Genomic DNA, 22,050 nt, shown 5'->3' on the forward strand with positions numbered 1-22,050 from the left:
ACATGTACAGCACCTGCAAGATAACAAATTAGAAGTAACCAAAGCTAAAGGAAGTGGATGACGTGCCTGGGGGAGCAGTTCCCTGAGAGAATGTTGACTCTCTACAGAGATGTATCTCAAAAGAAAACATCCTTGTGACTTTCTCGTGAAGCTTTAGATCAGCTTTTGCTCCGTGTGGCCACTGTTAGAGGGGCTAGGCCCACCCTCCTCAGCATTTGTTCTCCACAGTGGATTCCCAGCTGTGAGTGTGAAATGTGTTCTGAGTTTCTCGGCCAGTGTAGCAGAACGGATGCTTTAGAGTGGTCTAAGAAAGTGTCAAGAAATGCACTCCACCTGATGTTAGTGTTGAACTTCTTGTTGCCCAGGGAGGTTATGTGGTGGACAGGATAGGGAGTGGCAGTACCCACATCTAAAGCACTATCTCAAATTCTGTTCATTTGTTCTTTATATTTATTAGGCAATTGGCATTCTCTTTTCTTTTAAATTTTTTAATATTTATTTATTTATTGTTGCCCTTGTTTTAATTTTTGTTGTAGTTATTATACTGGTGTTGTTATTGATGTCATCATTGTTGGATAGGACAGAGAGAAATAAGAGAAAGGAGGGGAAGACAGAGGGGGAGAGAAAGACAGATACCTGCAGACCTGCTTCACCACTTGTGAAGTGACTCCCCTGCAGGTGGGGAGCCGGGGGCTTAAACCAGGACCCTCATGCCGGTCCTTGTGCTTTGCACCACGTGCGCTTAACCCGAAGCACTACTGCCCGACTCCTGGTAATTGGCATTCTCTATCAACACTCTCAAACATTTACAATTTGTACAATAAAGCTAAGTGTAATTTGCAAGGTAATAATAATAAAGTGTCTAACGTCTGATTCTAAAAAAAGTTTCAGTATTTCAGAGTATCTGAATGGTCATATTTTTTTAAGATGTATTTTTTATATTTATTTGTTTATTTTCCATTTTGTTGCCCTTGTTGCTTTATTGTTATAGTTATTGTTATTGACGCTATCATTGTTGGTTAGGACAGCGAGAAATGGAGAGAGGAGGGAAAGACATATGGGGAGAGAAAGATAGACACCTGCAGACCTGCTTCACCACCTGTGAAGCGAACCCACTACAGGTGTGGAGCCGGGGGCTCGAACTAGGATCCTTACTCTAGTCCTTGTGCTTTGCACCACCTGCACTTAACTGCTACTGCCTGACTCCCTGAATGGTCATATTTTATCAAGAGTAATTTCAGTCACTCAGGCCATTGGCTATCTTTTACATTTACACTCCTCATATTCATTCACTCCTAAGGAAGTATTATAGTTGTGTCTACTATATGCCAGAAACTGTCTTACATTGTGTGGATACAGCTTTCACATAGCTTTTTTAGTTAGGGGCAAACAAGAGAAAAATGTAAAGTAGAACATCAAAAAGTGAGTGCTATGAAGAAAGTCAAAACCAGGCAAAGACAGTGATAACAATTAATAGTTTATAGTGTTAAGGAAAGACTCTTCTTGAAGAAATAGCATTTGGGCAAAAGCCTGAAAGAAGTGAAAGAAAAAAATCATGCAAAGTCCTGAGGTAAAAGTGTCCCAGACAGAGGAATCTACACACAGAGGCCTTGGAGAAGACATATTTACTGTGTTCAAGGAAAAGCAATGAGGTCACTGAGGGTAGAGTACACTGAGCAAGGAGTTAATGGCATAAATGAGGTCAGAGACATGGGCAGACTACACAGGTGTTTTATAAGCCAAGGTAGTAACTGTGTAATGGGAAGCCAGTGGAATAGGGAGAAAGTCTGATATATGTTTTCATAAGTATAAGCTGGATTCATGAGACCAGAAATAATATCCTAATTCCATTACTTACCTTAGACAAGATAATGGATGCCTTCAAAATCTCAGTTTCCATTTCTGGAAAACTGAATTTTAAATGCCCATTATTATTCAACATAGTATTGGAAGTTCTTGCAGTAACACTCAGGCAAGAACAAGGAATTAAAGGGATACAGTTTAGAAGAGAAGAAGTCAAACTCCCACTATTTGCAGATGATATGATAGTATATAGAAAAACCTAAAGAATCCAGTAAAAGGCATCTGGAAATTATCAGGTAATATAGTAAGGTGTCAGGCTACAAAGTTATCATATAAAAAATCAGTGGCATTCCTTTATATAAACACTAAGTTGGAGGAATAAGATACCCACAAATCAGTCCCATTCACTATAGCAGCAAAATCAATAAAATATCTAGAAATAAACCTACTAAAGAAGTGAAATATTTGTATATTGAAAATTATGAGTCCCTATTCAAGGAAAAAGAAAAAGACAGAAAGAAGTAGAAAGATATTCAATGCTCATGGGTTAGAAGAATTAACATTATCAAAATGAATATACTACCCAGAGCCATATACAAGTTTAATGCAATACCCATCAAGGTCTCACCAATTACACACATTTATCTGGAACCAGAAAATACCTAGAATCACCAAAACAATCTTGAGGAAAAGAGACAGAACTGGAGGCATCACACTCCCAGATCTCAAGACATATTATAAGGCCACTGTACTCAAAACTGCCTGGTACCAGAAGAAAAATAGACACACAGACCAGTGAACAGAATAGAGAGCCCCAAATAAATCCCCACAGCTATGGTCATCTAATTTCTGACAAGGGGTCCCAAATTATTAAATGGAGAAAGAAGAGTCTCTTCAGTGAATAGTGCTGGGAAAATTGAGTTGAAACATACAGAAGAATGAAACTGTATCACCACGTATCACCAGAAAAAAAAAAAAAAAAAACAAATGGATCAAGGACCTGAATGTTAGACCAGAAACTATCAAATACTTAGAGGAAAATACTGGTGGAACTCTTTTCCATCTAAATTTCATAGGCATCTTTAATTAATGATACAGACCCAATTGCAAGGAAGACTAAATCAAAGATAAGCCAATGGGACTAAATCAAATTGAAAAACTTCTGCACAGCAAAAGGAACTATCAGCCAAACAAACAGATCCCTTGTAAAATAGGAGAAGATCTTTACATGCCATACATCAGGCAAAAGACTAATAACTAAAATATATAAAGCACTTACCAAAATTTGTAATAAAAAAATGACCCCATTCAAAAATGAGGTGAGGATATGAACAGAATACTCACTACAGAAGAGATATAAAAGTCCAATAGACATATGAAAATGATACTCCAAATCATTGTTAGAGAAATGCGAATAAAGGCAACAATGAGATGCCACTTCACTCCTGTGAGAATGTCTTACACCAGAAAAGATAGCAGCAACAAATGCTGGAGAGGTAGTGGGGACAAAGGAACCCTCCTGCACTGCTGGTGGGAATGTAAATGTGTCCAACCTTTGGAGAGCAGTCTGGAGAACTCTCAGAAGACTAGAAATGGTCCTTCCTTATGACCCAGCAATTCCTCTCCTAGGGATAGATCCTAAGGAGTCAACACACCCATCCAAAAAGATTTGTGTATACCTATGTTCATAGAAGCACAATTTGTAATAGTCAAAACTTGGAAGCAACCCAGGGATCCAACAACAGTCAAGTGGCTGAGAAAAATGTGATACACACACAATGGAATACCACTCAGCTATTAAGAATAATGAATCCACTTTGACCCATCTTGGATGGAGCTTGAAGAAATTATGTTAAGTGAGATAAACCAAAAAGAGAAAGATGAGTACGAAAGAAAGATGAGTATGTATCCAAACTCATAAAAAGAAGTTGAGGAAGAATAACAGAAAGGGAAACACAAAGTAGAACTTGAACTGGATTTGGAGTATTACATGAAAGTTAAAAACTCTGCCAGGGGTTGAAGAGAAGATAGATTTTAAGCTTATTTATAGGGGGATAGGCATAGGGACATAGATCTATGGTGGTGGAAACTATGTTAATTTGTACTCCTACTAACCTATTAAATAAATTAATTTTTAAAAAGAAAATGACTACTTCAAATAAAACTTTTTTTTAATTTAGCAGTGTGCCCAGCCATATATACCACTTAATTCTTAGCTTTGCTTCTATTTTTTGCATCTTTCCACTCTTTACACACTAGTCAGCCCTGCCAGAAAAATGCCTCATAGAACACCCTGTATTTTCTTAACTGTATGGATAGAAACAAATCAAAACATTAATAGCAGTTGTCTTTGAGTAGTGGGGCTTAGGGTCTTTTTATTCTTCTTTCCTAATATTTCTTCTATGACAAAGTAGTACATAATTTCTTTTTTTATTTTTATTTATTTTAATTTTATTTTATTTACTTTATTTATTATTGGACAGAGAGAAATTGAGAGGGGAGCAGGAGATAGAGGAGGAAAGAGACAAAGACACACTTGCAGCCCTGCTTCACCACTCGTGAAGCTTTCCCCCTGCAGATGGGGACTAGGGGCTTGAACCTGGGTCCTCATGCTCTGTAATGTGTGCACTTAACCAGGTGTGCCACTGCCTGGCCCTATAAAATATAATTTCTATTTAAAGCAACCAAAACTCCTCAGTAAGATATTAATACAGTAGAGTCCCTATATTAGCAATGTATTCAACCCAACTACTAAATTACTAAGTGATCCTTTGAAGAATAAAATGACAATATCTGATTTTACCTACAATCAAAATTATATTTAAAGAGAATTCTCAGTCTGGAGAGGTAGTATAATGACTAAGATATTCATGTCTGAGGCACCAATGGTGCCAAATTCAATCTTTAGCACCCCCCATAAGCCAGAGCTGTGCAATGCTCTGGTAAAAAGAAATAATAATAAAATTCCAAAAAATAAAATAAAATAAATTAACATAATAAGAAACAAGTTTTCTTGCTGGCCCTGAAAATATCAAAGGCAAATTAAAAAGCAGTACTAATGTCCTGTGCCCTTACAAGTTAAACCAAACCTAGAGAAATAATTGATGTGGCCTGGGATGTGGCACAGTGAATAAAGTCTTGGACTTACAAGCATCAAGTCCCAAGTTTGATGCCCAGTCACACATATGCCAGAGTAATGCTATGATTCTCTCTCCCTCATAAATAAATAAATATATATTTTGAAAAGAGAAGAAGGCAGTCATATTAAAAATAAAGTATTAAAAAGATCTGTGTACACATATGTTCTTGGCAGCACAATTTGTAATAGCCAAAACCTGGAAGCAACCCAGGTGTCCAACAACAGATGAGTGGCTGAGCAAGTTGTGGTATATATACACAATGGAATACTACTCAGCTGTAAAAAAAAATGGTGACTTCACCGTTTTCAGCCGATCTTGGATGGACCTTGAAAAAATCATGTTGAGTGAAATAAGTCAGAAACAGAAGGATGAATATGGGATGATCTCACTCTCAGGCCGAAGTTGAAAAAACAAGATTAGAAAAGAAAACACAAGTAGAACTTGAAATGGAATTGGCATATTGCACCAAAGTAAAAGACTCTGGGGTGGGTTGGTGAGTGGGGAGAATACAGGTCCATGAAAGATGATGAATGACATAGTGGGGGTTGTATTGTTAAATGGGAATCTGGGGAATGTTATGCATGTACAAACTATTGTAGTTACTGTTGAATGTAAAACATTAATTCCCCAATAAAGAAATAAATTATAAAAAATTTAAAAATAAAGTATTAAATAAATATACCCTTTTAGGCCATTTTAAAATCAGGTAGAAATAATTTTATTGATTTTCACATTTTTTGTTATTAAATTTAGTGTTGTTGTTTTTGTTTTTGTTTTACAGATTTGTTTGTTGAATTGTTTATTCTTTTAGCAAGAGACAAACCACAGCATTGCTCAGCTCTGGCACAGGGGCTGAACCTAGGGTGTCTGGAGCATCAGGTTTTTGCTATCTCCCCTGTTACTAAAATTAGTTATTTGACTTCTACTATTACCAGGCTGTGTGGAGAACATCTTCTCAAATCCCTAGTTTCCTAATGTATTTGGGGGGTGAGGATTCTCAGTCCTCATGGACTACTAGGGCCTAATTAGGATTTGATTCCTATATAAATCTGCCATCTCATTTACTCCCAAACTTATCCTTGCTCTGATTTTCCAGCCACAAAGTATCTTTGCTGTTCTTCGAGCACAAGTAAACCCTAACCTTAGAGCCTTTTCATTAGCTTTTCTCAGTTTCTGGAATAGTTTCAACCTAGTATTCAATTATTTCACATTTCATCTAATTAAAACCCTGGTCCAAATGTTACTATCTTCAGGAATCTCTCCCCTTATGATTTTATCAAAAATTGCAATAATTATCACTCTTCATGCCTCTGACTGAGATTTAATTTTCTTCAGAACATTTGTTACTTGATGAAATATTACATATCTACTTATTATCTTTAGCATTATCTTTTATGAGGACAGAAATTTTGTCTTGTCTTGTTCACCACTGTGTCTTTAACACTAGAACAGTATCTTACACAGCGGATAACAATAAGTAATTCTTGAATAAGTAAATTATCTCTTCTTGTCCTTGATTATGCTCAAGAAAGGTGCTACTCTCATTTTGAGAAGGGACATTAAATCTTAAACAACTTACACAATGTCATATATTAAAAAAGAAACAAAACTTGAACCCTGGAAACTTCAACTTAAACACTCCCAACATATCTCAAATTTTCTGTGGTAAAGGATCAGTGGCATCTTAATTTTCCAGTATCATAGATGACAGTTTTATAAACTACAGCAAAAGTGTCACAACAATGTTAAGTTCTTCTAATGATTTCTAAATGCTTACTCTGAATTTCTATCCTACCTTGTCATTAATCAGTTTTGATCCAAAAAACATTTTTTTGAATATCTTCCAGGTAAAGCAACATAAATTGCTGTAGTCCACTAACTCTCATCCTAGCTGAATACTTAAAATACCAGAATTTAAAATGAATGCCAATTCTGAGTTAACTATCCACCTCCCTAAAAAAAAAAAAAACCTCCAAACCTGTAAGAGTAATTTTAAGAATGAAAAGTATTTTTCCATTACAACTATTAAATAGGAGTTTTTGTTTGTTTGTTTTGTTCTTATTTAGCATTTAAGTTGTTTTAACACCCCCTCTGGTCATTAAACTGAAAGTGCTAGGTTATCTATATAATGCCTTGCTTGCAATCCACCCCAAGGGGTAAGACCTTTGAAAACCTACTTCCAGTAATCCAAAAAGAACAGGAGAGAAAATAAAAATAGTAGAGTCTACATGAAGTACAAGGAGCAATGCTACGGTCTCTTTAACTAAATGCAGCAGCAGCACAGACAAAAGAGATGGTACCAGTGTCACACACTGTAGGATTCTTAAAGTGAGGTTATTTTAAAATTACATCTAGTCGCCAAACTAATAGAGAAGTAACACCTTTTCTGCATCTTGCCTAAACTGTGTACTTTTGGAAACATTTGGACCACATTACTTACAGTTCTTTCAATCGAGTCTGAGAAAAAGCATTTTCTTGGACAGACATTATAGCATTATTGTTCAAGTCTCTGAAATGAAGAGAAAAAGCATTACTTGTCACCATTTCTACAATTAAATTACATAAACACTTCAACAATAATAAAAATCTTTGCAAAATAGCAAAGATTATTTATATACTAGGCAAAATACTTACAGATGCTCAAGGGATTCGAGGCTAATGAATGCTTTCTTTGTAATTGACTTAATCTGATTTCCTTGTAAGATTCTGAAATACAAACAGGTCTTTCTAATAAATCTCTTTAAAAAACTACATTCATTAAATATTTATCTACAAAAGGTGAAAACAAGATTAAAAGCATTTTTAAGAGAGCTGTTCTTTATTACAAACCAATGTAAAGCACAGAATGAAGGCTTCCATTAAGATGTTGGTACTCAAAGAGGTGAACAACTATCCTCTAATTCAGTGGTAGTTTACATATGTAAAACTGTATTGTATCCCCAGTTTTTCCCTTCTTAGCAAAAGAGCTTCAGGCCAGAGAAAGTCTGACAATATGAAATTTTCACAGCAGAAAATATAAAACCTTAAAAGGTCTTTCTTACTAAATAAAACCCCATAAAGCACACATGATTAAAAAGATTACTGGTTCAAGTGAATAAAAATTCTAATTTGGATGCAGAGGGGGTGGAGATAGCATAGGTTATGCAAAACAGATTCTCATGCCTGAGAGTCCAGGCCCCAGGTACTTCCCCCTGCACCACATAACCTAGAGCTGAGCAGTAACCTAGTTAAAAAAAAAAAGTCATTTTAGTTCCATAGGAATGCTTTTTCAGTAGGAGCGCCATGCCATTTAAAAAAAAAAAAAAATTAGAAGAATCTGATAAACACTGTTTCTTCCTTTAATGGATGTGTTAAAAGGCTCTAACTCTCCAGTCCTAATAAGTAGATATGAATAATCAATCCAGTCATACAACTGGGTCCTGGAAATATGCCCCAAAAGACACACACAGGTATTACAGATACATACAATTTTGTGAGACTTGTGAGTCCAGCAAAGACTTCATTAGCATCTTCTATAGCCCATGAAATTTCATTGTTTTTTAAGTTTCTACAAAAATGTCAGGGAAAGGTTATGTTAGTTATGTTAGTCAACATGACCATTAAAGTACCAAGCATCAAGGTGCACATGCTAAATCAGGTCCCTATTTTGAAATTTACTTATCAAAAAGGATTAATTCTTATTTTTAAGGAGTATCTCTGATAAGACACATGAAAGTTGATACTAAATTTAAACTGGCTTTGATAAACTGATAAAGTATTAATCTTCCCAACTAATAACCTTAATGATGTTATATTAAGAATTATAGTCAGAATCTTAAAAGAAGCAGGAGAATCTCAAGATGTAGGAGATACGACTTACAAATCTGATTTCAGAAAAATGGAATTTCTAAATTGGGCGACAGAAGTCTTCCCTCAGGACTTTAAACTTAAAATGGATGGGAGTCTGACGGTAGTGCAGTAGGTGAAGTGTACATGGCGCAAAGCCTTTGCAAGGACTGGCGTAAGGATCCTGGTTTGAGCCCCCAGCTCCCCACCTGCAGGGGAGTCTCTTCACAAGCGATGAAGCAGATCTGCAGGTGTCTGTCTTTCTCTCCCCTTCTCTGTCTTCCCCTCCTCTCTCCATTTCTCTCTGTCCTATCTAACAACAACATCAATAACAACAACAATAATAACTACTACAACAATGAAAAACAACAAGGGCAACAAAAGGGAAAATAATAAAAGAATTTAAAAAAAAACTTAAGATGGATTACAAGAGGCTGGGGAGATAGCATAATAATTACACAAAAAGATTTTCTGTTCTGAGGCACCAAAGCTTCCAGGTTCAGTCCCCAGCACCACCACAAGCCAGAGCTATGCAGTGCTCTGGGTAAAAAAAAAAAAAAAAAAAAAAAAATGGCTGACAAGTAGTAACATCAATACAGTGTTTCACAGCTTCACAGCAACTGAACATGCCCCTTGGGAAGCGAGAGTGATACACCTAAGTGTTAGAGTAATCACTCTGTTTTCTTTAAAAGGAAAAGTATGGATCTTTTAAAATCATCTGCTCTAGTCTCAGAGGAAATGCAATTAAACCACACCATGCCCTGACCAAAGAAATATTTAACCACATCTGTTTCCTTAAGTCTCATAATGAAGCACAGCATCATTTGCTTTATAAAATGCACATAAAGTTGTGTGACTAACAGCAGGAGATTGAAGATCTCTTTATCTTGAAGTGAAAATCTAACAAAGTTCATTTTATTTTCCTAATGAATAAACACTGTAACAATCAATAGTTCAAGCTCAACTCTTCAGGACTCTACCCTCCCTCCACAGCATAAATACTCACTCATCGATGTGAATGAGAAGCATATCTACTCTGGCAAGACCTTAAGGCCAATGTCAGAATTTCTCAGATATGGCCCTAATTCTGCCCTAACTCTGTGACATTAGACAGTCATTAACTTCTGCAATTACTTTCCCTGCTTTCATACTGAAAGTAATCATAAGTGATATTGTCACAGTGGATAGTGGTCCTTTGGACTGCCCAAAGGCTGCACCTGCATCTGATTTAAGTTCTGAATCTGCATTGATCTAATTTCACTTCTAGCAATGTAGAAAAGAAAAAAGAGAATCATTTTCAGTTTTTCCAGGTCAATATGAAGGAAGACTACCTTAGTCAAGAAAATTCAAACACACATACATTCTATGGATTACTCTTTACTATGTTTCAGATTACTATTATTTCATTGAAATACCTCTTCACCCAATAAAATCATAGTCCATGATCAAGTTGAAACATTCAACTAAGGCTGAGGAGATAGCACAAAAGAGATAGCATTGATATAAAAAGACTTTCATTGGGAGTCGGGCGGTAGCACAGCAGGTTAAGCGCATGCAACTTCACATGAAGCGCAAGGACCAGTGTAAGGATCCCGGTTCGAGCCCCCGGCTCCCCACCTGCAGGGGAGTCACTTCACAGGCAGTGAAGCAGATCTGCAGGTGTCTTTCTTTCCCCCTCTCTGTCTTCCCCTCCTCTCTCCATTTCTCTCTAAAAAATAAAAATAACAATAAAAAAAAAGACTTTCATGGCTGAGGCAGCAAAGGTTCCTAATCCTAACCCCAGCACCACCAAGTCAAGGCTGAACAGTGCTTTGGTGGGGGGGGGGGGGGGGGAGAGAACCTCACAAATGCATAGAATTTTAAGAGTTGAAAGTGATTTTACAACCATCTAATCTTATGTCCTTCCTTTACTGGGTGAGCAAGGAAAATGACACTCAAAAAAGGCTAAGTGATTTAATTCATTTGATAGTAAGATTTAAAAAAAAAAAAAATGAGCTGTAGTATAACACAGAACTGGATCTTATTACCAGCCCAAACATTTTGGAACTATGTAACTCTAGACAAATCATTTTATTTTTAAAGATTTTTTTCTTAACGTTTCATCTATTAATGAGAGAAAGAAAACACCAGAGCATTATTCTGGCACATGTGATGCTACGGATCAAACTCTAGACCCCATACTTGAGAGTCCAATATTTTATCCACTGTGCCACCTCCTGGGCCAATTAAAACAGTTTAATAACTCAGAACCTCAGTTACCTAGTATGGGAAAGAACAATATTATTGCAGTATCTGACAGCTATTTGGCCCATATGAAATAATTAATAAATGTTATCTTTATTCTATCCAGTCATTCAACAAATTACTAATAATGAAAGATTTTCTTCAAGAGCTGTTCCCACTACACATCCTGTATGCTTCTGAACAAGTAGCAGTTGCTCTGTTTTACTGCCAAAGCCAGAGCAACAAGAATGTGCATTTTTGAAAAAAAGGAAAAGAAAGAAGTAAGTATTTTTATACTGATAACCATGGTGTTTTATCACATAATAACTGGTGCAATGAGAGATATTGTTTAGTTGATTAACTCAGAATTCAAGTATAAGATGTAATAACTAGAGATAAATGAAACTTTACAAATGTGACAGAGACAGATTAGATTGCTGGGAGTCAAAGCCTTTACAAAAGAACCAAAAAATATTAAAATATATACATTTATAGATTGATTTGTTTTAGTAAATTTATTTTACTATTTTTTAAATTATTAAAAAAAAGTAGCAACAGACTATACTTACAGTGTCTGAAGATTGGAAAGAAATCTAAATACACCATCAGCAATGTGAGTGATTCTGTTATCCCCTAAATTCAATCTGTCCAGTAAACTCAGACCCACAAAGGCAGATTCATCAAGACGGGTTAGATGATTATAGGACAAATCACTAAAAAAAGTAAACATACAATTAAATTAATCATGTTTTGGTTTAGCTTTTATATTCTTATTCCATCTTCATGATATGTTTAGAACTTTCAATAGACTTCTAGTAGTGAAGAATGCTAGATATCATTACTGGTCATGGGAATGATTTATTCCAACCTGCTTTCACTTTTGAAGCCTCTACTGAAACTCTATATAACACTTACAGTTCAGTTAGCCTTTGGCAGAATTCCCATGCATCAGGGCTGATTCTTTCAACTGAATTCTGGCTCAAATAGAGTTGCTGTAACATTCGCAAGCCATACAACCACCCCTTGTTCACTTCTGTTAGGTTATTATGTTCCAGCTCTCTTGAGAATTAAGAGAAAGGAAAAAAATATGTTTCAGAACAAGGCATTTCAATGAGAAGATTCCAAAAATCTTCCTTATTCTTGCTCAGACAGGCATATGCTTTTGGTCAACTTAAGTGAGTAAACAAATTCTAGTCAATAAATATTTGTATCTTAAGATTTAGTGCCAAAAAGTACTAAAATTGTCTCAAATATCAGATCTGTAAAATAAATACACCAAAAGATAAAGTAGTCATGTTCTGGATAAATTCTAATTCTCAGTAGTCAAACATTAAGGGAATGTAAGCTTTTCAGATGAAATGCTTGGGGGGAAAAAATTGACAAAAATACCAGAGAATGGAAAAAGAACGAATGTTCCTCAATATAATTAAAACAAGTCTCCTAGCCATTTTGCTCTGAAAATCCCTATTTACACATCTTTCTTAACAATCTTCTACTCACTCTATTGATAATTCATACTACTTACAGTTCTTCCATATTATCCAAGCCAAAAAAAGCTCCATCCTTAAGTTGGATGATTCCATTCCGTTGCATTTTCAAAGATTTTAAGGAGTCAAGACCCTGGAATGTTAAACCTTCCACAACCTTAATCCTGTTTCTTTTAAGTTCTCTGTAATAAAAATGGCCTTATAATTAGAAAAATGGCTTGCTGATTTACTTTAGTAATGAAAACAGACACTATAAAGAAAATTTTTGAACACCTTATAATCCAATTTACTCACAAGAACTGAAGATGAGGTAACTTGAAGATCTTCGGTGGAATCATACTAATTTTGTTTCGGTTTAACTTTACCACTAGTAAAGAACTCGACAAATTATCAAAGCAACCAGCTTCCAAGATAGTTATCTTATTATTACTCAAATTCCTAAGATGAAGAAGAAAACAAAAACAAATCTTAAACAAAATCCTACCACTGGAGAGCCTCCTAAAGTCTATGAGCCCCAGTTCTAAATAGAGATAGCTATCCTATTTTGGTTATGAAACTGTATGGGTAAATGTGTTAAAATATAAAACACTAGTACATATGATAATTATATACAGTAAACCATGTTTAACAGACCATACAAACCTACTTTTTATAAAACAACTAATAAAAAGAACTACAGATTCAATCTTAAAAAGTACTTTGGAGGAGGGGAAGTGAGGAAGATAGTGCAAAGCTGATTCAAATTTCATGTCTAAGGCTTTAGGCTCCATCCTCAGCACTACCAACTGTGAAAGCTGAATAGTGCTCTCTCTCTCCCTGCCCCCCCCCCCACCTATCTATCTATCTCATGAAAATAAAATATTTTTAAAAAATAATTTGGTGGTGGGAAGATAGTTCACTTAGGACAATGCTAACCTTATTATACCCTGGGTTTCAACCCTCGCACCACATGGGAACACTGTACATAACACAGCAGGAGTTCCATGGGTGGTAAAGCATGTGATGCTGCTCTTCCCTCTTTGAAAAATAATGAATGAAAAACTTGGTCTAGGGAGATCACTGAAGGGTGGTATTGTATAAGTGTGAGGCCATGAGTTTATTCCCTAATGCCACATTTTTAAATATTCTAAATATTCATCAATATTTTCTAACAATAGTACATTTTCTTGAAAGGGAAAAACAACCAACAACCTAAAATATTCCCCCTATGTTTATTTGACATCAGTATATAAAAACCATAGTGTCCAACATTTCTGGGAAGATAAGTGTACGTGAAGAATAAGCATATACACCAAAGTAAATCTAGTTTAAAGTCTATTTTACTTACAGGTATTTAAGCTGCATGGGTGGAAATGAAGATGACTTGATTTCTGATATCATATTTGAGCTGAGATCTAAACTCTCAAGAGCAGGATAAAATTGTAATGCTTCTGTATTTATTTCTGAGATTTCATTATGGACTCTACAAAACAAAAATCATATTGAAGTAACTGCCAGTGATCTATCCCAGGACACAAAAATGTTAAGTAATTAGGATCAACAATAAGGGCACTTAAAACATAACCTAAAGCTATGTACCATTCATAATTCAAATTAAAAAAAAAAACCTTTTCTACAGGGAGTCAGGTGGTAGCACAGCAGGTTAAGCGCATGTGACACAAAGCAAGGACTGGCTCCCCACCTACAGGGGAGTCGCTTCACAGGCGGTGAAACAGGTCTGCAGGTGTCTATCTTTCTCTCTCCTGCTCTGTCTTCCCCTCCTCTCTCCCTTTCTCTCTGTCCTATCCAATAACAACGACATCAATAATAACTACAATAATAAAACAAGGGCAACAAAGGGGAATAAATAAATATTTTTTAAAAAACCTTTTCTACTTACAATGAAAGTAGAGTAATATTAGAAGTTGGTTCTCCAAAATAGGGTATGTCTATTAGCTCATTATGATTCATTTTCCTAGGCAGGAGGAAACAGATTTGAAAATTTAGTGAGGAAAACATTACCTCATCAGTTCTAATTTCTAACTAAAATACATTTTTTCAGATAAATGCTAAATATGCAGGAAAATTAAAAAAATAAAAAGCTATGACTCAGAATGAGTTCGATTAGCATAAAATGCATAGAGAAAGAGAAATTAACAAATGTTTTTTCAGAGTGTCAGTCTACAATTGACATCAATATTAGGAAGGTTAGGAAATAGTCTGCACGTTATTTTTAATCCCAGCAAGGTTATCTGAATAGTTACATTAGTGACAGCAAATCTGAGTCCATGTAAAACAAAGAACAATAGCAGGTGGCGGCACACCTGGTAGAATACACACATTATTATGCATGAGGACTGGCTTCAAGCCTCTGGGCCCTTCCTGCAGGGGTGAAGCTTTACAAGCAGTGAAGTAATACTACAGATCTCTCTTTCCAACTCTCCCCCACCTCCTCACTTTATGCCTTTCTGAGAGAGAATAAAGGCCCCCTAGAGAGGTAGAGTCATCTAAGTGTTCTGGGGGTGACTAGCATAAAGGGCATCAAGCCTATATGCCTCAAAAGTCATGTCTCTGGGGATATCACAAAGCAATGATAGATACTAATATTTCAGAAAATATCCTCCAAAAAAATACATAAGATGTTGTGCTACTAAAGGAAAACTTCAGTTGAGAGGGTAATTGTAATTTTAACATTCTAGATACAAGTGCTGCATTTTCATATAAATCTTCAGATATGATGCTTCTTTCTTAGTAAATAAAGGTATAAAAATTTAAACTGTTGAGAATTTCACTGGCTGAAAGCTTGATAAAAATCAAATAAAAAGGGAGTCGGGCTGTAGTGCAGCGGGTTAAGCGCAGGTGGCGCAAAGCACAAGGACCGGCATAAGGATCCCGGTTCAAACCCCGGCTCCCCACCTGCAGGGGAGTCGCTTCACAGGCGGTGAAGCAGGTCTGCAGGTGTCTGTCTTTCTCTCCTCCTCTCTGTCTTCCCCTCCTCTCTCCATTTCTCTCTGTCCTACCCAACAACGACAACAATAATAACTACAACAATAAAACAACAAGGGCAACAAAAGGGAATAAATAAATAAAATATTTAAAAAATAAAAAATCAAATAAAAAAATACTTATTCTGAAGAGGTCTTAACTTTGACCCTCCCCCCCAACCCAAAGAAAGTGGAACATTTCTATTCAGTTTGCTAGAAATCACCAACCCATTGGGACAATGTCCAGAGTTTCTGACAGGACCATGACAAATACAGCAGTTTAGGTTGTTTAAAATCAGCTTTTAATTTGAAAATTCCCATTCAGCTTTTTGAAAGCAGTTCAGGAACAAACATCCCAATTTTTTGATTCATTAGATCACTTCAAGGAATCTAAATAATAAAAGTAACTTACATTTCTTGCAGTGTTTGAGATTCTAAGCTGATGTTCCAGTTAGACAATCGATTATAACTCAAATCCCTAAAAGAAGATAAAATATCACTCTTAGTTTAGTATTAGGTTGCAGATTGATGGGGGGAAAATAAACTAAAATGTGAATGCCAAAAGCCCTCTCAAATGTTAATTTGTTTAGTGTGGACAAAAAAAATACTTATGAAAGTTGAGCAAAAAGTTATCTAGCCTTCAAAATCTGTTTTACTCTTTCATTTTTAATTAGTTTTTTCTTTTAGTATTTTATTTATTTATTGAATAAAGACAGAAAGAAATCAAGAGGAGAGGGGAAGAGAGAGAGAGAGAGAGAGAGAGAGAAGGGAGGTACAGCTTTGCTTTACCACTTGTGAAGCTTCCCCCTTGCAGGTGGGGACCAACGACTTGAACTCAAGTCCATGCACAATATAACATTTGCACTTAACCAGCTGTGCCATCACCTAGTCCCCTAGATTTTTTCTTAATAAATAGAGAATAGATTCCCATAGTTCAATAATCAAAATGTATAAAAGGGGTTTGTAACAAAAAGTCTTCTACACTCATCTCTAGTCATCAATTCCACTTCTAAACAGGAAAATATAACACTACTTTTATAGTGTTCTTGTATAGAAAATGAAATATATACTTTCTGAATACTTATTTATGATATATATATGATATGTAAAATTATATTAGAATATGCATTAACCATAAATAAACTAGAAGACAGTAAATTTTTATAGATGTCAGATTAACTTACACATTACTTTACCCCTTTTCTTCTCACTTAACATCTTGTAGATCATTCTGTATGATTTTAAATAGATGGTTTACTTCTCATAGTGGTATATTATATTTAATGTGCTTTTTAAAGAAATATATACTTCTTGTGCTGGGCAGTGGTGTATCTGGTGAAGTGCCCGATTTACCATGACTCAGGCCCAAGCTCTGTTCCCCACCTGCATGGGGAAAGCTTCACAAGTGGTGAAGCAAGTACTTCAGGTCTCTCTCTCCCTCCCCCTTTCAATTTCTCTCTCCTATCAAATAAAGAGGGAAAAATGAAATATATACTTCCTAAATACTTTATATATGATATATATGTAATATGTAAATATATATGATATGTAAAATTATACTAGAATGTGCATTAACCATAGATAAACTAGAAGACAAATTTAACAAATCAAGATGGTGAGTGAGGAGAGGGGAAGGGAGGGAAGAGGAGGGGAGAGACCAGGCGGTGGCTCATCTGGTAGAATATCTTATCATTGAGTAAAAATAACTCAGTTTCAAGTCCCCACCTACAGTAAGTTTCATGAGCAGTGGAGAAGTGCTACAGGTATCTCTCCCTCTTTGTCTCTCTCTCTTTACCTCTCGGTTTTTCACCCTCTGTCAAAGAAAGAAATTAAACTGAAAGAGAATATAAGGGGCCAGACAGTGGCACACCTGTTTAAGTGCTCACATCACAGTGTATAAGGATGCAGATTCAAGTCCTTGGTCCCCACCTGCAGGGGGAAAGCTTTGCAAGTGGTGAAGCAGGGCTGCAGGTGTCTCTCTGTCTGTCTCCCTCTCTATCTCCCCCTACCCTTTTGATTTTTGGCTGTCCTGCAGGTGGGGGGCTCAAACCAGGGTCCTTGCGCATTGTAATATGTGCACTCAACCAGGTGTGCCACCATCTGGCATATATATATATGTTTTTTTTTAAAAAAAAAAAAAAGGGAAAAATTTTTGAAAAACAATGGTAACCAAGAAAGGTGGATTCAGGAAGGCACTAGGCCTCAGTGATAAACAGGTCCAGATGTCACCAGGTTCCAGATGTCATCAGGATGCCGGCCAGGCTTCCCTGGACTGAAGACCCCACCAATGTGTCCTGGAGCTCCGCTTCCCCAGAGACCCACCCTAATAGGGAAAGAGAGAGGCAGACTGGGAGTATGGACCGACCAGTCAACGCCCATGTTCAGCGGGGAAGCAGTTACAGAAGCCAGACCTTCTACCTTCTGCAACCCAAAATGACCCTGGGTCCATGCTCCCAGAGGGATAGAGAATGGGAAAACTATCTGGGGAGGGGGTGGGATATGGAGAATGGGTGGTGGGAATTGTGTGGAATTGTACCCCTCATACCCTATGGTTTTGTTAATTAATACTTTCTTAAATAAAAAAAAAGGGGGGAGAAAGAAATAAAGAGAAGAAAAGGAAAGGGGAGGGGAGGGGAGGGGAGGGGAGGGGAGGGGAGGGGAGGGGAGGGGAGGGAAGGGAAGGGAAGGGAAGGGAAGGGAAGGGAAGGGAAGGGAAGGGAAGGGAAGGGAAGGGAAGGGAAGGGAAGGGAAGGGAAGGGAAGGGAAGGGAAGGGAAGGGAAGGGAAGGGAGCCAAGAGATGACTTCTTCTAGCGTTTGCCAATCTGGCAGAGCACACTACCATGAACAAAAACCCAGTACAAGTCCCTAGACACCATACGAGAGGACCTACACAGGGGAAGCTTTATAAGCTGTGGAGCAGTGCTGGTATCTCTCCTTGTTTTTTTTTAACTTTTATTTATTATTAGATAAGAGACAGAGGGTATTGAAAGGGGAGAAGGAAGACAGAAAGGCAGAGACAGAGAGAGACTCGCAGCCCTGCTTTGCTACTCATGAAGCTTTCCCCCTGCAGGTAGGGACTAAGAGCTTGAACCCAGGTCCTTGTGCATTATAATGTGTGCGCTTAACCAGGTGCACCACCGCCTGGCTCCTATGTCTCTCCTTTTCTATCTCTTTCTTCCTCTATTCTCTCTCCCCCTAAGTCTCCCACCCTCCATCTAAAATGAAAAGTCCACTTGGAGCAGTGGAATCTTCCAAGTGCAGAGCCCATGATGGCCCTACACCCCAGTGATAGTCCTTGGGGTGGGGTGGGGTGGGGGTGAAGCAAGTTAGCTTCAGGGAAGGTAAATGCACCTCACTATGTCATTGATGATGGTGGTGTGAAGAATTCTGAAATGCCAGGTACTCTTCTATTCTTCTATGTACTTTATACATATTAACTAACTGAATCCATACAACTCTATGAGGCAAATATTTTTCTAATCCTTACATATCTAAGACAGGAAAAGGGAGAAAAGTTCATTGTCAATTCAAGGTCACTGAGATGGAAAGTAAGGAAACCACAAACTAGAAATTTCATTTAAGTAGTTTGTTAGCTATAGTAGGGATTTCACTGAAATTAGCCATGTGTCTAAATATTTAAATAGACTTAAAAACATCTACTTTGGGGAGTTGGGCGGTAGCACAGTGGGTTAAACACATGCAGCGTGAAGCACAAGGACCAGTGTAAGGATCCCAGTTCGAGCCCCCGGCTCCCCACCTGCAGGGGAGTCACTTCACAGGTGGTGAAGCAGGTCTGCAAGTGTCTTTCTCTCCCCTCTCTGTCTTCCCCTCCTCTCTCCATTTCTCTCTGTCCTCTCCAACAACAACAATAATAACAACAACAATAACTACAACAATAAAACAAGGGCAACAAAAGGGAATAAATAAATAAATATATAAATATATATTTTTTTAAAATCCACTTTTATGCTTCCTGGAATCTCTACAAGACTAAATCCAACCCACACAAGCTGGCTGCCTAAGAGATGTATATGCTTGCAATATGGCAAGCAATTGGGTCATACTTAGAGAAACATTACAGATCACTTTATCTCACTGTGCTACCACAGGCATTTGACAGAGGCATGTAGACATGAACAATGTCTTTATCACAACAGAACAAATCTGTTCTCAGCTAGATTCTGTCTGTCCACCGGTACACTACACTAGCCACTTTCACTGAAGTTCCACTTAAGAGTAAACCATTCAACTTACACCTTCACTAAGGGTAGAAAAATCATCACTTTTCCATAGCAGTTTTAAAATCCTGATTCAAAGGTATCTGGCACCAGTTATCAGCTAAGAATACACATGATAGTGTGTGTGACAAGAAGTATAAAAGATAAAAGTATGTGGGCCTGGGTGGTGGCAAACCTGGTTAAGTGCACATATTACAATGCATAAAGACTGGGGCTCAAGCCCCTGGTCCCCACCTGCAGGGGGAAAGCTTTATGAGTGGTGAAGCAGGGCTGCAGGTGTCTCTCTGTCTCGCTCCCTCTCTGTTTTCCCCTTCCCTCTCAATTCTTCTCTGTCTCTATTCAATAATAAATAAAGTTAATAAAAATAATTTAATAAAAAAATTAAAGTATGCTCTGGCACTAGAAGAAGACTGTGTTGTGGTGTCTTTCTGTGTCTCAATCTAAATGAAAAAGTAGCCCAGAGTGGTGAAAAAGTACATGCATGAGATCACAGCTCCACAAAACAGATAAAAAGCAAAGGGGAGCAGATGAAAGTCAAATGAAGGGGGCCAGGCGGTGACACATTGGGTTAAGCAAACATAGTACAAAGTGCGGGGACCTGTGCAAAGATCCCAGTTTGAACCCCAGCTCACCGTCTGCAGGGGGGTCGCTTCACAAGTGATGAAGCAGGTCTGCTGGTGTCTATCTTTCTCTCCTCATCTCTGTCTCCCCTCCTCTCTCAATTTCTCTCTGTCCTATCCAACAATAATAACAATAAAAATGGAAAAGATGGCCATCAGGAGCAGTGGATTTGTGGTGCAGCCACCAAAGCCCCAGCAATAACCCTGGAGGCAAAAAAAAAAAAAAAAAAAAAAGTCAAATGAAAACAAACCTTTGGATTCTGACTGCAGTGGTGAATCTAACAGAGAAAGAAAAGTAAGAGGGGGGACCAAGTAGTCTGTGATATAAGGGTGTGGTGGCAAGTGTGCTATAGTAATACATTCGAGTAGCTATACAAGTACTCTAAAAACACATGTGGTGTTACAAACTCTTAAAAAATAACTTGGGATACAAGAGATGGCTTAACAGATAAAGAGCATGTTCATCTGTGTGAGACGCTTTGGGGTCTATCCCTCGCACCAAAAACAGGTAAATATTCCATAGATAGTGTAGTGATGCTTTGGTTTCTCCTTCCTAAAAATAAATAAATAAAATCTTAATGGTTGGGAGTCTGGGCAGCACCACAAATTTATGAGATCCCACGGTCAGCCCTATGCACCATATAAAAGCTAGATAGTCTTTTTTGTGTGGGGAGCTGAGTTCTCACACATGAGCAATTTCACTGCTCTAAGCCACTTTTTCATTCAGACAGAGACAGAGTTCACAACCCTGGAGTTTCTTTCATTGCCATAATACTTCTCATGCTCAAACCTTGGTTGCAAGCATGGCAATGCAAGTGCCTTAACTCTGTAAGCCATCTCTTCAGCCCTGGATAATCTTTTAAATCCAATCCTCTCATTACTGTTCCCAGTAGTCAATCACTGATTCCACTTAGTAGGTATTAGTATGCTGTTAAGTCAAAGTCCTTAACAAAGAACTCTTCCTAAGATTTTCAAAGAACTCTTCCTAAGATTTTCCCCTTGGGGAGTCAAATGGTGGCACAGCGGGTTAAGTGCACATGGCGCAAAGCATAAGGACCAGCTTAAGGATCCCGGTTCTAGCCCCCAGCTCCCCACCTGCAGGGGAGTCGCTTCACAGGCAGTGAAGCAGGTCTGCTGGTGTCTGTCTTTCTCTCCCCCTCTGTCTTCCTCTCCTCTCTCCATTTCTCTCTGTCCTATCCAACAATGACGACATCAATAACAACAGCAATAACTACTACAGCAATGTTAAACAACAAGGGCAACAAAGGGAAAAATAAACAAATACTAAAAAAATAATTTAAAAAATACATTTACAATAAAAAAGATTTTCCTCTTGAAATATTCCAAAAATATAATTAAGAACTGAAAGTGACATAATGCTTGATAAATATAACTTAAAAGTGTATAGATTTGTAACATTCAAAATCTTTATTTTTAATGCCACTAGTATCTGCAAATTTTATGTCCACGAGGATTAGACTAAAGGTCTCAAAAAAGTCTTCCTTCTCTCACTATTGTAAACTCAACTTCTACTCCTGTTAATCTACAGGGACATAGCTGTAACAAATGATGAATTATTAAACTTCTTGATATGCTGAAGAGCCAGAGGTGCCATTAATGTGGTTCTTTAGTACCATCTGGGTGTAAATAATTTATAGGTCGTACACATAAATGCAGTCATAACAGTTTGAGGAGAATCAAATTCTGCAAGCTAACTACAAAGAAGTACTACAGTAATGGAGATGCAAAG

General features: G+C 37.3%; 1 protein-coding gene across 5 annotated transcripts in view; it reads right to left on the reverse strand.

The window, feature by feature from the left end:
- Window positions 1-22,050, reverse strand: part of LRIG2 (leucine rich repeats and immunoglobulin like domains 2) — a 62,898-nt gene that overhangs the window by 25,177 nt on the left and 15,671 nt on the right. For all 5 annotated transcript variants that reach the window (XM_060201862.1, XM_060201860.1, XM_060201861.1 and 2 more), the window contains exons 2-11: window positions 15,854-15,919; window positions 14,358-14,432; window positions 13,806-13,940; window positions 12,773-12,916; window positions 12,517-12,660; window positions 11,907-12,050; window positions 11,561-11,704; window positions 8,410-8,490; window positions 7,578-7,649; window positions 7,384-7,452 (exon numbers count right to left, since the gene is read on the reverse strand). In XM_060201862.1, coding sequence (XP_060057845.1) covers window positions 7,384-7,452; window positions 7,578-7,649; window positions 8,410-8,490; window positions 11,561-11,704; window positions 11,907-12,050; window positions 12,517-12,660; window positions 12,773-12,916; window positions 13,806-13,940; window positions 14,358-14,432; window positions 15,854-15,919 — 1,074 coding nt within the window. The remainder of the gene's footprint in view (window positions 1-7,383; window positions 7,453-7,577; window positions 7,650-8,409; window positions 8,491-11,560; window positions 11,705-11,906; window positions 12,051-12,516; window positions 12,661-12,772; window positions 12,917-13,805; window positions 13,941-14,357; window positions 14,433-15,853; window positions 15,920-22,050) is intronic.

This window comes from Erinaceus europaeus, chromosome 11, assembly GCF_950295315.1.
Source record: "Erinaceus europaeus chromosome 11, mEriEur2.1, whole genome shotgun sequence".
NCBI classification, from domain to species: Eukaryota; Metazoa; Chordata; class Mammalia; order Eulipotyphla; family Erinaceidae; genus Erinaceus; species Erinaceus europaeus.